We start from the raw sequence: 16,435 nt of genomic DNA on the forward strand, positions 1-16,435 counted from the left end.
CAAATAAGAAATCATAGAAGTAACTTTTGAGTGCTGTACTCCATGTTTAAAAACAAACAGAGGCTGGGTGAGGTGGCTCATGCCTGTAATCCCGGCACTTTGGGAGGTCGAGGCAGGTGGATCACCTGAAGTCAGGAGTTCGAGACCAGTCTGGCCAACATGGTGAAACCCCATCTCTACTAAAAATACAAAACTTAGCTAGGGGGGTGGCGGGCGCCTGCAGTCCCAGCTACTCGGATGCTGAGGCAGGAGACTCACTTGCACCCAGGAGGCGGAGGTTGCAGTGAGCTGAGATTGTGCCACTGCACTCCAGCCTGGGCAACAGAGCGAGACTCTGTCTCAAAAAATGCAATTAAATTAAATTAAATTAAAAACAAAAAGAACTACAAACAAATTGCAAACTCTACTTAGCAGATGCCCTTTTTGTAATGGAACTGGGTATAGGAATTCTGAAACTATTTTGTTAGTAATGGGGGACTGAGTGTGGGTAACTCACGCTGATGTTGCTGCGGGCCAGGCTTCTCTTTGCAGAAATGATGTGGAGAAGCAAAGAGAAACCCTGGGACGTTGGATTAGATTTAAAAGATATCAGGGCCAGGTGACTGATGCCCGTGAAGCCAGCGCTTTGGGAGGCTGAGGCGGGAGGATTGCTCAAGTGTTGAAGACCAGCCTGGGCAACAAAGCAAAACTATCTCTAAAATAAATTTATTAATTTAAAACATTTAAAAAAATTATCCCGGTCTGGCAGTGCATGCCTGTAGTCCCAGCTACTTGGAAGGCTGAGGTGAGAGAATCCTGTCTCTTAAAAGACAAACAATGAAAAGGTATTAGTATAATCTCATAATCTTTAAAATAAATACATAGGCCAGGTGTGGTGGCTTACACCTGTAATCCCAGGACTTTGGGAGACCGAGGCAGGAGGATAACTTGAGCCCAGGAGGTTGAGGGTACGGTGCTACAGTAAGCCATGATGATACCACTATACTCTAGCCTGGGCAACGGTCCCAAGAAAGGAAGTGCTCAAAACAAGACAGGGTCATATGAAAAGAACATAGGAGCCAGTCTGCAGGACAAAATCTGGGACATTCTGAGCATCAAATAAACACTGTACTTACTATAAAATGAACAGTAATAATTACAACCCACTGAACTTAAAAATCTATAAATCCATATTGACAATAAAATGTAGGGATAAAAAGCTCTTTTTTATAGGAAATGACAATTAATGTAGAAGAAATGATGAATTTAGAAAAATCACAATTTTGGCCAGGTGCAGTGGCTCACGCCTGTAATCCAACCGCTTTGGGAGGCCGAGGCGGGTGGATCACCTGAGGTCAGGAGTTCGACCAGCCTGGCCAACATAGCAAAAACCCATCTCTACTAAAAATACAAAAATTTAACCGAGTATGGTGGCGCGAGCCTGTAATCCCAGCCACTCGGAGAGGCTGATGCAGGAGAATCACTTGAACCTAGGAGACGGAGATTGCAGTGAGTCAGGATCACAAGACTCCGTCTCAAAAAAAAAAAAAAGAAAGAAAAATCACAATTTTGCCACCATCCTAGTGATAAGTGATTCAGACAAGAATCAACGGATGCTGTACTGCCAGATGAGAATTCAGAGAGGGACAGGACATTTATTTACTTGTTTTTCATTTTGTTTTGGTTTTTGTTTTTTTCTTTTTGAGACAGTCTTGCTCTGTTGCTCAGGCTGGAGTGCAATGGCTGTGATAGCCACTCACTGCAACCTCCAACTCCCTGGTTCAAGTGATTCTCCTGCCTCAGCCTCCCAAGTAGCTGTGATTACAGGTGTGCGCCACCACACCCAGCTAATTTCTGTATTTTTAGTAGAGAAGGGGAGTCATCATGTTGGTCAGGATGGTTTTGAACTCTTGACCTCTGGTGATCCGCCCGCCTTGGTCTCCCAAAGTGCTGGGATTACAGGCATGAGCCACTGCACCTGGTGAGATATAGACATATACATTTATTTATTTTATTTATTTATTTATTTTTTTGAGGCGGAGTCTCACTGTCTCCCAGGCTGGAGTGTAGTGGTGTGATCTCGGCTCACTGCAAGCTCCACCTCCCGGGTTCACGCCACTCTCCTGCCTCAGCCTCCCAAGTAGCTGGGACTATGGGCGCCCGCCACGATGCCCAGCTAATTTTTTGTATTTTTAGTAGAGATGGGGTTTCACCACGTTAGCCAGGATGGTCTCGATCTCCTGACGTCGTGATCCACCCGCCTCGGCCTCCCAAAGTGTTGGGATTACGGGTGTGAGCCACTGCGCCCAGCCTATCTCCCTCTGTCACCTAGGCCGGAGTGCAGTGGCGCAATCCCGGCTCACTGCAACCTCAGCCTCCTGGGCTCAGGTGTTTCTCCTGCCTCAGCCTCCCAAGTACCTGGGACTACAGGTACACACCGTTACACCCAGCTAATTTTTATATTTTTAGTGAGATGGAGTTATGACAGGTTGCCCAGGCTGGTCTCAAACTCCTGAGCTCAAGTGATCCACCTGCCTCAGCCTCCCAAAAAGCTGGGATTACAGGTTTGAGCCACCATGCCTGGCCCAGGACAAGATATTTAAATTATTTCAAGGCTGGCAGTCACCACCTCAGCCAAGCAATCAATGTTAATATCACCAGAAACAGGACAAACCGGCATCGTGTATCCCCCGATATGATATACTAGGAAGGATGTTTGTCATGGACCATTCCCGCCAAAAATGCAAAATGTAAATCTAATCACAGGCAAACCATCACACAAATGCAAATTGAGGGTCCTTCTACAAAATATCTGCACTGTCCTCTTCAAAATGTCAATATCACGAAACGAAAGAATGGCTGAGAAACTTACAACTTGAAGGAGACCAAAGAGACATGGAAACTAGATGCAATGCATCATCCTGGATTGGAAAAAAAATTGCTAAAAAGGGTATTACTGAGGTTGGGCACAGTGGCTCACACCTTGTCATCCCAGAACTCTGGGAGGCTGAGGCAGGCAGATCACTTGAGGTCAGGAGTTCGAGACCAGCCTAGTCAACATGGGGAAACCCCATCTCTACTAAACATACAAAAATTACCTGAAGCCGGCCCTGGTGGCTGACGCCTGTAATCCCAGCACTTTGGGAGGCTGAGGCAGGCCAATCACGAGGTCAGGAGTTCCAGACCAGCCTGGCCAACATGGTGAAACCCCGTCTCTACTAAAAATAGAAAATTAGCCGGGCCTGGTAGTGGGCGCCTGTAATCTCAGATACTCAGGAGGCTGAGCCAGGAGTACCACTTGAGCCTGGGAGGCGGAGGTTGCAGTGAGCTGAGATCGTGCCACTGCACTCCAGCCTGGGCAGCAAGAGTGAAACTCTGTCTCAAAAAGGGAAAAATAAAATAAAACGGTTCAGGGAAAAAAAAAAAATACCCGTGTGTGTGTGTGTGTGTGTGTATATATAGATACATATAGGATGTTTGTCATGGACAACATGTGATGGATATATATATAGAGAGAGAGAGAGAGAAAGAGAGTGATACAGCACATGTGACCAGATGAGTCACAGCTGGTGACTCTAGGTAAAGGATTCATGGGAGTTCTTTGCACTGTTCTTGCAAGTTTTTGAAATATCTCAAAATAGAAAGCTTTTTTTTTTTTAAGGGAAATATGGCTATGGAGGCTGAGACTGTGCCAACCCACCAGTCACCACCAATCCTGCACAGCCCCGTGAGGGGGTTTCTGTAGATGTAGAGAGGCCACCCGTAGGCCGCTGCTGCAAACTGCATGTAATGATGGCAGTTTTCTAATTCTGCATCCAGATCAGCTTCCTGCAAGAGAAGGACAGAAACTACTGTTTATTAAGGGAACTCCCGACACAGTGGATCGACACACTGAGACCTGAAACCTGAACTCTAACTCCCGACTCTTCTTGCTCCTTCACTGAACAGAACCCTCACATGCCCACAGGCAAAACTGCTCCTTCAATACGGACTGACATGGACTCCTCATTTTTTTTTTTTTTTTTGGTGACAGAGTCTCGCTCTGTCGCCCAGGCTGGAGCACAGTGGCACAATCTCAGCTCACTGCAACCTCCACCTCCCAGGTTCAAGCAATCCCCCTGCCTCAGCCTCCCAATTCGTTGGGATTACAGGCGCCCGCCACCACGCCCGGCTAATTTTTGTATTTTTAGTAGAGATGGGGTTTCACCATGTTGGCCAGGCTGGTCTCGAACTCCTGACCTCAGGTGATCAACCCACCTCGGCCTCCCAAAGTGCTGGGATGACAGGCGTGAGCCACCACACCCGGCCTGACTCCTCATTTTATAGGAACACAGCAAGCACGGGGGAAGTTAACAGTAAAAAACACTCCAGTGACTGTCCTGGTGTCTTTGCTGAAATGAGCCGAGACTTCCTATCTAGATGCCTGAAACTAGTACATTTCCATGCCGCTGCCACACACAAGCTGCCCAGAACTGAGCGGCTTAACCTGGAGCAGCGAAAATGTATACAGTCTATGTGCAATTTTCTCTCTCAAAAACGTAATGACCTGTAGCAGGAAAACTACGACCAAGCAAAGCTGAACTGTTTCTGCCCCCAGCCCCAGAGAAGAAAGCAAACACACCCAGGGAGAATTGCAGTCCCCATCCTAGGAGGAATTGTTCTCATGCATAGAATTGAACAGCAAATTTCCTCAAACACAAGCTTTCAAAGATATGATGGATGTGGCCGGGTGCAGTGGCTCACGCCTGTAATCCCAGCACTTTGGGGGACTGAGGCTGGCAAATCACTTGAGGCCAAGAGTTCGAGATCAGCCTGGCCAACACGGTGAAACCCTGTCTCTACTAACAATACAAACATGAGCTGGGCGTGGTGGCGCACACCTGTAGTCCCAGCTACTATGGAGGTTAAGGCAGGAGAACTGCCTCAAGTCAGGAGGTGGAGGTTGCAGTGAGCTGAGATTGTGCCACTGCACTCCAGCCTGGGCGACAGAGTGAGACTCCATCTCAAAAAATAAAGTAAAATAAAATAAAAAGATAAGATGGATGATAAAGTGGGCAGGAATGGGTTCCCACTACCTGAACGCCAGGTGATACAAAGATGCCTCACCTGACAGGTGATACCATACAACCAGTGGAAGCCGCCAATCAGATTCCAACCCAACTGCTAATGAAACTGCTGTAGAGTCCTAGCTTAGTACCTGGGTGAAAATACAATCTCTACAACAAACCTTCGTGACATGAGTTTACCTGTATAACAACCCTGTTTACGTACCCCTGAACCTAAAAGAAAAGTTAAAAAAATGATTTTTAAAAAATGTTTTAAAAACAGGCCCGGTGTGGTGGCTCACGCCTGTAATCCCAGCACTTTGGGAAGCCGAGGCAGGCAGATTCCCTAAGGTCATGAGTTTGAGATCAGCCTGGTCAACATGGCAAAACCCCGTCTCTACTAAAAATGCAAAAAATTAGCTGGGTGTGGTGGCACATGCCTGTAATCCCAGCTACTCGGGAGGCTGAGGCAGGAGAATCACTTGAACCTAGGAGGTAGAGGTTGCAGTGAGCCAATTGTGCCACTGCACTCCAGCCTGAGCAACAAGAGCAAAACTCCGTCTCAAAAAAAAAAAAGAAAAAGAAAAAAGGGGAGGGGAGGCCAGGCACAGTGGCTCATGCCTGTAATCCCAGCACTTTGGGAGGCTGACGTGGGCAGATCACGAGGTCAGGAGATCAAGACCATCCTGGCTAACACGGTGAAACCCCATCTCTACTAAAAATACAAAAAAATTAGCCAGGTGTGGTGGCAGGCACCTGTAGTCTCAGCTACTTGGGAGGCTGAGGCAGGAGAATGGTGTGAACCCGGGAGGCAGGACTTGCAGTGAGCCAAGATCGTGTCACTGCACTCCAGCCTGGGCGACAGAGCGAGACTCCGTCTTAAAAAAAAAAAAAATGGCGGGGGCGGTGGTAGGGGAGGGTAGGGGAAGGGGTAGGGAGGAGAAAGGGGAAAGAAGGAAGGCAGGAGGAAATTGCTATAGGTTAGCTGTAAGATTCTGAAGACCCACCAAAAGGTGGAAGTGTCAGAACTGGACACTCCATGAAGCCGGGCTCACCTGGGAGCTCCCTGGGGCGTGGCTGACCACCTGGGCAGGCTCCTGGTTGTTCCTGATATTGTCTTGTTGCTGATGAAGCAGGGCGAGGCCCGCCGCAATGTCACTGGGCACCAGATCTGTGTCCTGGGTGGAAAACCACAATGGCCTGTCATAAAACCCAGCAGGCAACGCCCCCGGGTCCTCTGAAATCCGGTCTTCTAGAGTTCACCGGCATACACGCACACACAGAGACATTTCTAGACACGGAGATGTGTTAAAAAGCCTGCTCCTGGCAGGGGTGCTCCTCTATGTGACCTGAATACGTTTGCACATCCTGCCCTCAGACAAGTCCACTGGAGAATATAAAAATGCTATTCACCTGTCTTAAAATTTCACTTCAAGTGACTCAACTATTTTTAATCTACTTCAAATATTTTGTAAAGTGGAGAAATCAATGGATAAATTGTCCGTTTTTGTAGCAATGCACCATTTTAGCCCACGTTTATACTTTCATTTCTCAAGATGCTGGAAAGGTTTTGTTGAAACGCAGTGGATGGTAGAGATTTAGGAGACTTAACTCATACTCACAGGGTATGGCAAGCCTCAAAAAGGGCCCTAAGCTAGGAAAGCAACAGACAATGAGTCTTCTTGGGCCTGACATATTCTTTTTCTCCAAGAAATGGAGGAGTCAGGAATTCTCAATCACCTCCAGGTACTTGCAACCTGTAAGAAAGGATAATATACTAGCCGGGTGTAGTGGCTCACGCCTGTAATCCCAACACTTTGGGAGGCCGAGGTGGGCAGACCACCTGAGGTCAGAAGTTCAAGACCAGCCTGGCCAACATGGTGATATCCCGTCTCTACTATAAATACAAAAATTAGCTGGGCGTGGTGGCGGGTGCCTGCCATCCCTGCCATCCCAGCTATTGTACTACTCCAGCTGCTCAGGAGCCTGAGGCAGGAGAATCTCTTGAACCCGGGAGGTGGCAGTTGCAGTGAGCCAAGATTGCGTGACTGTACTCCAGCCTGGGCGACAAAGAGAGACTTTGTCTCAAAAAAAAAAAAGAAGGGACAATATACTGGCCACTCGGCCACTGAGCCATCAGTTCTGCCTGTGATGTAGATTATGACATCCTCTAGAAATAACCAGCTTCTCTTCTTCCCTCTTCCGAATATCTTAAGACTAAGGTGAAGCACTCCTTTAACTTATTTAGGGCACACGCTTCCTTCTTCCCTCTCCGGAAGCTGCTGCTGTGGCCTGGTGTCAGGCTCCAGGACCAGCCCTGAATGGTGCCAAGTCAGACAGCACAGAGGTGGGAAGAGAGGCTGGCAGGTGTGCAGGATGAGCAGAGAACTCTTCCTCCCTTACCTCGTCTCAGTACGGAATGTAACAGCAGAGAACGTCACATAAAAAAATTACACACTGCATGTGAAAAAAAAAACAAGCATTTTCAAACCGCAGAAGAAATCGCTCTAGAATGACGCTTCCTTCTGTGCTGCAATCATCTATTCAAACTGACTTCCAGAAGGAGGATCATCAACATTTCCGTGATGATATAAAGTGGGAAGAAGCCACTATCTGATTCCAACTTTGGTTCATGCCACTGCCTGTGCTTGGTATCTGCTCAGTACCAGCTGCAAATTATTCGCAGTGTCCAGCGTCCGTTATGTGGTTCCTTACAGGATAATCCAGCATCCTGACAGGGTAGTGAGTGGGTGTCAGTACGAAGACATGCCCCGCTGGGGTTCAGGGTCTGAGAAGGCGTGGCTCTTGCAGTGAACTGCTCCCTGGAGGGTTCATCACAGACAAGAGTGTCTCCCGCCACCCCCCACACACCAAAAGACACCAAGTTCTCAAACGCTGTTTTATGGGAACAGAGGGACCAGCTCCATCAGAAGCATTTACTGAAACAGAAGAAAGAGACCAAACCAGATCCCCTCGGCTTACTGAAAAGTAGGTTGAGAAAAGCTCTGCCGTACTCGAAAAAGCAACCCGAGTATGGTCGTCTTTCCCAATGCAACAGCACAAGAGCTTGATTCTGGTTTCCCACACGCTTGTCGCTGCTGTCTTGAGGCCATTAAGTAACTGGCTTGAATCATGACTATCCAGGTGGCTGGGGCCGGCAGAGGAATATGGAGCCATTTTCCCTCCCAGAGGGTCAAAGACAATGATAATGGAAACCACCGTGGCAGCAATGATGATCCAACTGCAAGACAGAGAGAGGAAAAGGCTCGGTGAATGCAGGCCCCAGCCCAGACGCAGGTGTCCGGGGTCCCTCCGCCGGGTTCAGTTTCTGAGTCTCTAACACGGACAGTCCTATTACCGAGGAAGATGCAGCTCTCCTGGAACCTGCCTGAGGCAAGCAACTTTCTTCTAGAAAGTTCCTTATGAGGGTGGGCGTGGTGGCTCACGCCTGTAATCCCAGCACTTTGGGAAGCCGAGGCGGGCAGATCACAAGGTCAGGAAATCAAGACTATCCTGGCCAACATGGTGAAACCCCATCTCTACTAAAAACACAAAAATTAGCTGGACGTGGTGGCGGGTGCCTGTAATCCCAGCTACTCAGGAGGCTGAGGCAGGAGAATTGCTTGAACCAGAGAGTCAGAGATTGCAGTGAGCCGAGATGGCGCCACTGCACGCCAGCCTGGTGATGGAGCAAGACTCCGTTTCAAAGGAAAAAGAAAAGAAAGTTCCTTATGAATCAATGACTAACCCAGGCCCTGCGCTAACAGTAAAGGCCACAGAAGGAACAGGGAGGTGTCCACTGGGCAGAGTTGCAGCCTGGGCCCAGAAGCAGCGGGCACTTGTTCTCTGTATGGCCCTGGGACCATGACGTACGCCCTTCCCCTTCAGTGCCTCAGGGCTCTTCTCATGAAAGCAAAAGAACTTCCTTATCACAGGGTACTCTCATAAGCCTTTCATCTGTATGTTTAAATATTTCCACACTGCAAGACGCTGGACTCAGGAGCACACGGCACCGGGAAGATGCCCCTCCCGAAGGGGCTCTGCTGCCCCCTGGCGGTGTGACTCGGGAAACGCAGCAACAGCCCAGGTCTGATTCCTTATTTAGAACAGAAGGTGTTAAGGGGGCGGAACTGCATCATCTCTAAAGATTTTTCGCCTAGAAAACACGAAAACCTTATCATTCTAGAATATTATTCCCTGTCCCACTTCTGGACACCGTATCTCTTTTCATACCTTTAGTTTGTTTTTGCCCTGGTTTTGGTATTGGGTTTTCTTCCGAATGCTTATAAGAGAAGGGTTAGGAATAAAAGACTTTAAGAAAGAAAAAAAAAAAGAGAGAGAAAGAGAAGGGAATGTAGAAAAGAGAGAACCAGTAAGGAAAGAAATCTACATCAATACATGCATAACGAAAGATGAGTTGTATTTCATGGGTAAACAGTGTCTCTAAATTTTCATGAGTTACGCAGAAACTAACTCCAATTTCTAACTATTTCAGGAAGTCCGAGGGACGCCGGGCTCTCTGTCATGTTAGAAGGGTTTGTTCACCTATGTGTCAAATCCACTGAAACTCAAAGAGAAGAAGGGAGACTTTACCTGACCACGACGGTTGCGATGATGCCGTTCACAACTGTCCTGTCGCACTGAACACCGTCTGCCACCCAGGCGGCCCCCAGAGAGGCCCAGACCATCTCTGGAAAAAAGAGCGCCAGGCGGATGTAAAGCAGCTTAGACATAGACTTCCGCGGTCCGGGGTTACAAATCGTTCCTGAAATACAAAAAACGTTCTGACTGCTTGGTTGCTTCTTCAGAGATGAAGAGCTTCCTTTTTGCAAAAACACAGTTTTTGCAGAGCATACATTTGTACTGTGCACACACCCGCCTCCTGACTTTTTCTACTTGTAACTGGTAATCAGCACCTAAGTCAGAGAGCAAGTGAGAAAGTAAGGATAGGAAACGTGACAAAAGTCTTGGGCTCCTTTTTAAGATTTACCAGGCATTCAGAACACTGCTGGGTTCTAACTGGGGTGACGATATAATCATGGCCCAAACTGGTATACTTCTGAGAGCAAAAAAGAGGACTATTAATAATGATGCTGGGGCCGGGCGTGGTGGCTCACACCTGTACTCCCAGCACTTTGGGAGGAGGCTAAGGCAGGTGGATCACCTGAGGTCGGGAACTCGAGACCAGCCTGGCCAACATGGTGAAACCTCAACTCTACTAAAAATAAAATTAGCGAGGCGTGGTGGCAGGTGCCTGTAATCCCAGCTACTTTCGAGGGAGGCTGAGGAAGGAAAATCACTTGAACTCGGGAGGCGGAAGTTGCAGTGAGCTGAGATTGTGCCACTGCACTCTATCTAGCCTGGGTGACAGAGCAAGACTCTGTCTCAAAAAACAAAAATAAATTTTAAGAAATAATTATTATGCTGGGACAACAGGCACAAAACAGAACTGTCCCAGGCAAACAGGGATAGATGGTCATCCAAGTTCTAACAGCCAGGAAAATAAGCTCCACATCCGTTTGAGACCTATATTGTTCTAGACACCATCCTAAAACACTTTATGTGCATACTTCTTTAATCCCCACAGTGACTGGGTTAGTCATTATCTCATTTTACCTACGAGGAAACTGAAGCTCAGAGAGCGTAATAGCGCCTTTTTTGTTTTTTGGAGACAGGGTCTCACTCTCTTGCCCAGGCTGGAGTGTGGTGGCACAATCATGGCTCACTGCAGCCTCAACCTCTCAGGCTCAAGTGATCCACCCACCTCAGCCTCTCGGGTAGCTGGGACTACAGGTGCACACCACCACACTGAATTAGGCCTAATGGTCCCATAGACAGTTGTTTTTTTGTGGGGGTTTTTTGGTTAATTTTTGTTTCTGTTTTTTCAGATGGAGTCTTGCTCTGTCGCCCAGGCTGGAGTACAGTTGTGCGATCTCAGCTTACCACAACCTACACCTCCCAGGTTCAAGCAATTCTCCTGCTTCAGCCTCCCTAGTAGCTGCGATTAGAGGCATTATACCTGGCTAATTTTTGTATTTTTAGTAGAGACTGGGTTTCACCATGTTGGCCAGGCTGGTCTTGAACTCCTGACCTCAAGTGATCTGCCCGCCTTGGCCTCGCAAGGTCCTGGGATTACAGGCATGAGCCATAGCACCCTGCCAGGAAATAGCTTTCACATTCCAAAAATTATCTTCTGTTAGAATAACTTAAATAGTCACATCTTAAAATATTAGGCACTAACACACAAAAAAGGATGAGTTCATGTCCTTTGCAGGGACATGGACGAAGCTGGAAACCATCATTCTGAGCAAACTATCGCAAGGACAGAAAACCAAACACCGCATGCTCTTACTCATAGGTGAGAATTGAACAATAAGAAGACATGGGCACAGGGTGGGGAACATCACACACCGGGGCCTGCCAGGGGGTGGAAGGAGGGGGAGGGATAGCATTAGGAGATATACCTAATATAAATGACGAGTTAACGGGTGCAGCACACCAACATGGCACATGTATACACACGTAACAAACCTGCACGTTGTGCACATGTACCATAGAACTTAAAGTATAATAATAATCATAAAAATGCAAAAATAAATAAATATTAGGCACTAACAGCCTCATTTTTGGCACAAAGATGAAATTTTATAAGCTAAATAATTGTAACACTAACCACTCTGAGGGGGAATGGGTGCAGGTATGTTTAAAAAAAAAAAAAAACATAGTTTATATTTGAAGCTTGTTATAACAATAGCCAAACACCCCAGAGAAACAGGAAATAGTATCTGCATACACACTGCTTCCTGGAGGGCTGGGATTCTAAAAACAGACACATCATAATGTCAGCAGCACCTGGACCTGAAACTCCAACTGTGATGGCAACTGTTGATACCGCATTAATGAAATACGCAGACAAGGAATCAAGAGATGGAGTTGCTATGATTAAGGTCCCAGAAAATAAGATACTGATCCCAGCACATTGGATGGCTGAGGCGGGAGGACTGCTTGAGCCGAGGAGTCCTCCCGCCCAAAGAGACCACCCTGGGCAGCACAGAGAAACCTCATCTCTGATTATTTTTTTAAAAAGACGGTGATGATAATGATGATGATGATGATGATGATACTGAGAAAATCTCCTTTACACAGTTTTGCCTGCCTAGAAAAAAATTCTGGCCGGATGTGGTGGCTCGCGTGTATAATCCTAGCACTTTGGGAGGCCAAGGTGGACGGACTGCCTGAGCTCAGGAGTTCGAGACCAGCCCGGCTAACATGGTGAAACCTCATCTCTACTAAAATATAAAAAATTAGCCGGGCATGGTGGTGCGCTCAGGTAGTCCCAGCTACTTAGGAGGCTGAGGCAAGAGAATCACTTGAACCCACGATGCGGAGGTTGCAGTGAGCCAAGATCATGACACTGCACTCCAGCCTGGGTGACAGAATGCGACTCTAACTCAAAAAGAAAAAAGAAAAAATTTCCCTTTTATTTTTCCTTAAGATAAACAGATGGTTGCTGCAGCAGGCTTCTTAAGGTCGCTGGTTCCATAACCAACGAGCACAGCTGCATTCCTAAATGTAATGTCCTCACCACCATCTTGGTTAAGTAACCCTATCATCCATCGTCAGGCACGGCCACTTACGGAAAAGCAATGAAAGGAAGGCCTAGGTCCCAGAATCGGTACGCTCAACTTCTAGAGCCACTGCTGCAACCTTCTCTGACCCAGCTTAGCAATGAGCTCTTGGGATACAAACACAGAGGAGGTGCAAAGAGGCATCCCACAATCAAAGCTACACATGGTACAAGGCAGACCTTGTATGTCAAAAGTGTTCTTCTGTCAAAACATGGTAGTCATAAGGGTGGACCACCCCTAATCAAACCTCCCACAAGGTGCAACAGTAGGATTTCATGTGGGAGGTTTCCAAATAAAAAATTGAAACTAGGCCGGATGCGGTGGCTCATGCCATCCCAGCACTTTGGGAGGGCGAGGCGGGTGGATCACCTGAGGTCAGGAGTTCGAGACCAGCCTGGCCAACATGGCAAAACCCCATCTGTACTAAAAATACAAAAATTAGCTGGGCGTGGTGGTGGGCGCCTGTAATCCCAGCTACTAGGGAGGTTGAGGCAGGAGAACTGGTTTAACCCAGGAGGTGGAGGTTGCAGTGAGCTGAGATCACACCACTGCACTCCGGCCTGGGTGATGGAGAGACTCCATCTCAAAAAAAACAAAACAAAACAAAACAAAACAAAAAAAACTACCACAGTATCAAAGTTTTCCCCAAATGCCAGACGTGGTGGCTCATGCCTGCAATCCCAGCACTTTGGGAAGCCGAGGCAGGTGGATCACCTGAGGTCAGGAGTTCAAGACCAGCCTGACCAACATGGAGAAACCCCGTCTCTACTAAAAATATAAAATTAGCCGGGTGTGGTGGTACATGCCTGTAATCCCAGCTCCTTGGGAGGCTGAGGCAGGAGAATCACTTGAACCTGGAAGGCGGAGGTTGTAGGGAGCCGAGATGGCGCCATTGCACTCCAGCCTGGGCAACAGAAGCAAAACTCTGTCTCCAAAAAAAAAAAAACAGTTTTCCCCAATGAAGCTACAGAACAGAAGAAGAGGATCCGTCTTCTGGATGGAGAGGACTGAATTCCACCTGCTCCAAATGTTCCCCCCACAACGTGTGATGTTCCTTTTAGAGACGAGTATCAGCCAAAAGCTAAAGCAGCATTCTTTCAGCTCAGATGACAGACTATTGGGACTTGATTTATGAAACCAAAGGGACAACAGAAGTTAGCTATGTCGGCCAGGCACAGTGGCTCATGCCTGTAATCCCAACACTTTGGAAGGCCATGGTGGGAAGTTCGAGACCAGCTGGTCAACATGGTTTCTACAAAAAATACAAAATTAGACAGGCATGGTGGTGTGTACCTGTAATCCCAGTTAATCGGGAGGCTGAGGAAGGAGAACTGCTTGAACCTGAGAGGCAGAGGTTGCAGTGAGCCGAGATCCCACCACTGCACTCTCGCCTGGGCAACACAGTGAGATTCCGTCTCTAAATAAATAAAAATAAATAAAAATCATTTATATTTCCTTTACTGTTCATGTTCTTTGCCCATTTTTCTACTGACCATTGGTTTTTTCTTTTTCTTTCTTTTTTTTGAACAGGGGAAGGAGTTTCGCTCTTGTCACCCAGGCTGGAGTGCAATGGTGCTATCTTGGCTCACTGCAACCTTTGCCTCCTGGGTTCAAGCGATGCTCCTACCTCAGTCTCCCGAGTAGCTGGACTACAGGCACCCGCCACCACGCCCAGCTGATTTTTGTATTTTTAGTAGAGACAGGGTTTCGCCATGTTGGCCAGGCTGGTCTTGAACTCCTGACCTCAAGTGATCCACCAGCCTCAGCCTCCCAAAGTGCTCCGATTACGAGTGTGAGCCACCGTGCCCAGCTAATTTTTTTTTTTTTAAATTATAGAAGCCCTTATTACTAAGGGGACTGCCTCTTTGTCTCATGTGTTACAAATATTTTTTCCTCATTTGTCTTTTAACCTTTCCTTTTGGTATTCATCCGCAAAATACCTATACAGTTAGTAGGTATATTCTGTTCAATAATTTTTTTTTTTTTTTTGGAGACAGAGTCTTGCTCTGTTGCCCAGGCTGGAGTGCAGTGGCACCATCTTGGCTCACTACAACCTCCACCTCCCAGGTTCAGGCGATCCTCCTGCCTCAGCCTCCCAAGTAGCTGGGATTACAGGCGTCTGCCACCACGCCCAGCTAATTTTTTATATTTTTAGTAGAGATGAGGTTTCACCATGTTGGCAAGGCTGGTCTCGAACTCCAGACCTCGTGATCCCCCTGCCTCGGCTTCCCAAAGTGCTGGGATTACAGGTGTGAGCCACCGCTCCCGGCCTTCAATACATATTTTTAATAAGGTATATGATATTATATGTAACAAACTGACAATTAAACAAACATTTTTTTTTTTTTTTTTTGGAGACAGAGTCTTCTCTGTCGGCCAGGCTGGAGTGCAATGGCGCGATCTTGGCTCACTGCAACCTCAGCCTCCCGGGTTCAAGTGATTCTCCTGCCTCAGCCTACCGAGCAGCTGGGATTACAGGTGTGTGCCACCCTGCCTGGCTACTTTTTTGTATTTTTACTAGAGGTGGGGTTTCACCGTGTTAGCCAGGATGGTCTCAATCTCCTGACCTTGTGACCCACCCACCTCAGCCTCCCAAAGTGCTGGGATTACAGGTGTGAGCCACGGCACCTGGCCTTCAATACAATTTTTTTTTTTTTTGAGACGCAGTCTCGCTCTGTCGCCCAGGCTGGAGTACAGTGGTGCGATCTCGGCTCACTGCAAGCTCCGCCTCCCGGGTTCACGCCATTCTCCTGCCTCTGCCTCCCCAGCAGCTGGGACTACAGGCACCCGCCACCACGCTCGGCTAATTTTTTAAATATATATTTTTAATAAGGCATATGTTGTTATGTGTAACAAACTGACAAACAAATATGTTTTTGTAAAATACTGTTTTCAGTTTGGTTGGGATATCTCTAGCCACAAGTTACAGAAAATTCAACTCAAACTGGCTGAAAAGCAGGAAGGGCCACACTGACTCGAGGGACTGAGGGCAGAAGCAGGACGGCGTCAGGGCTGCCCTGACCGAGACCCGGCTCCACCTCCCTGTGCTTCTCCCAGCTCTCCCCTGTTCTATATGTCAGCTCACCTTGGGCTGTGAGTGGAGATGCAGCTTCAGCCAGAAGGACAGCGATGATAAATGGCTTTTGGATCCTTCCTAGAGGGGCAAGGAAGCATTTCCCCAGAACCTTCCACCAAACTCTCCCTGACTGTCACTGGGCCAAACTGGGTCATGTGTCTGTTCCTGAACCGATCACCGCTATGTGAGCCGGGCCTAGGGTCTGCTTCTCTGACGCATACTTGGTATGTGGGGATAAGGGGCAAAACAAAATGAGGTTCTGTTTGGAGGAGGCTGTGGGACAGACAACCCACGACAGCCCGACAACCCACAGATGATTTCTGGGCTCTGACCACAAGTACATGATGATGCAGGCATTGTACAAGTGTCCAGGAGGAGGGGACTGAGTGAATATGAGCATCCCTCACAGGGATGTAAAGGCACCCCAACACCAAAAATATCTCAAGACAAACAAACGCGTAAGGAAAAAAAAAAAAGTACTCTGAGTGCTTCCAATCTGATCCTGCTATGACAGCCACAAACTCAGTGGCTAACCAGAATGTGAGATGAACAAAAAACAGCAAATAAGTTAGATAATGCTGTATCTGAAATGACATCAGTCTCAATACTTCACCTTCAATAAGAAGCTTCCCAGTGCTGAAGCCACACTGTACACATGGTTTCTTTCTTTCCTTAAGCATCTGGCACCAATGACAGCCTACACTTGG

At 47.6% G+C, this 16,435-nt stretch overlaps 1 protein-coding gene across 2 annotated transcripts in view; it reads right to left on the reverse strand.

Annotated features, from left to right (window-relative positions):
- DAGLB (diacylglycerol lipase beta) overlaps positions 1-16,435 on the reverse strand; it is a 41,884-nt gene that overhangs the window by 19,591 nt on the left and 5,858 nt on the right. The window contains exons 3-6 of one of the 2 annotated variants that reach the window (XM_050783968.1): positions 9,618-9,789; positions 8,007-8,265; positions 6,080-6,202; positions 3,680-3,807 (exon numbers count right to left, since the gene is read on the reverse strand). In XM_050783968.1, the coding sequence (XP_050639925.1) occupies positions 3,680-3,807; positions 6,080-6,202; positions 8,007-8,265; positions 9,618-9,789 (682 nt within the window). The remainder of the gene's footprint in view (positions 1-3,679; positions 3,808-6,079; positions 6,203-8,006; positions 8,266-9,617; positions 9,790-16,435) is intronic. The other variant, XM_050783970.1, reaches the window with a different exon arrangement.

Source organism: Macaca thibetana, chromosome 3 (assembly GCF_024542745.1).
Source record: "Macaca thibetana thibetana isolate TM-01 chromosome 3, ASM2454274v1, whole genome shotgun sequence".
Lineage (NCBI taxonomy): Eukaryota > Metazoa > Chordata > Mammalia > Primates > Cercopithecidae > Macaca > Macaca thibetana.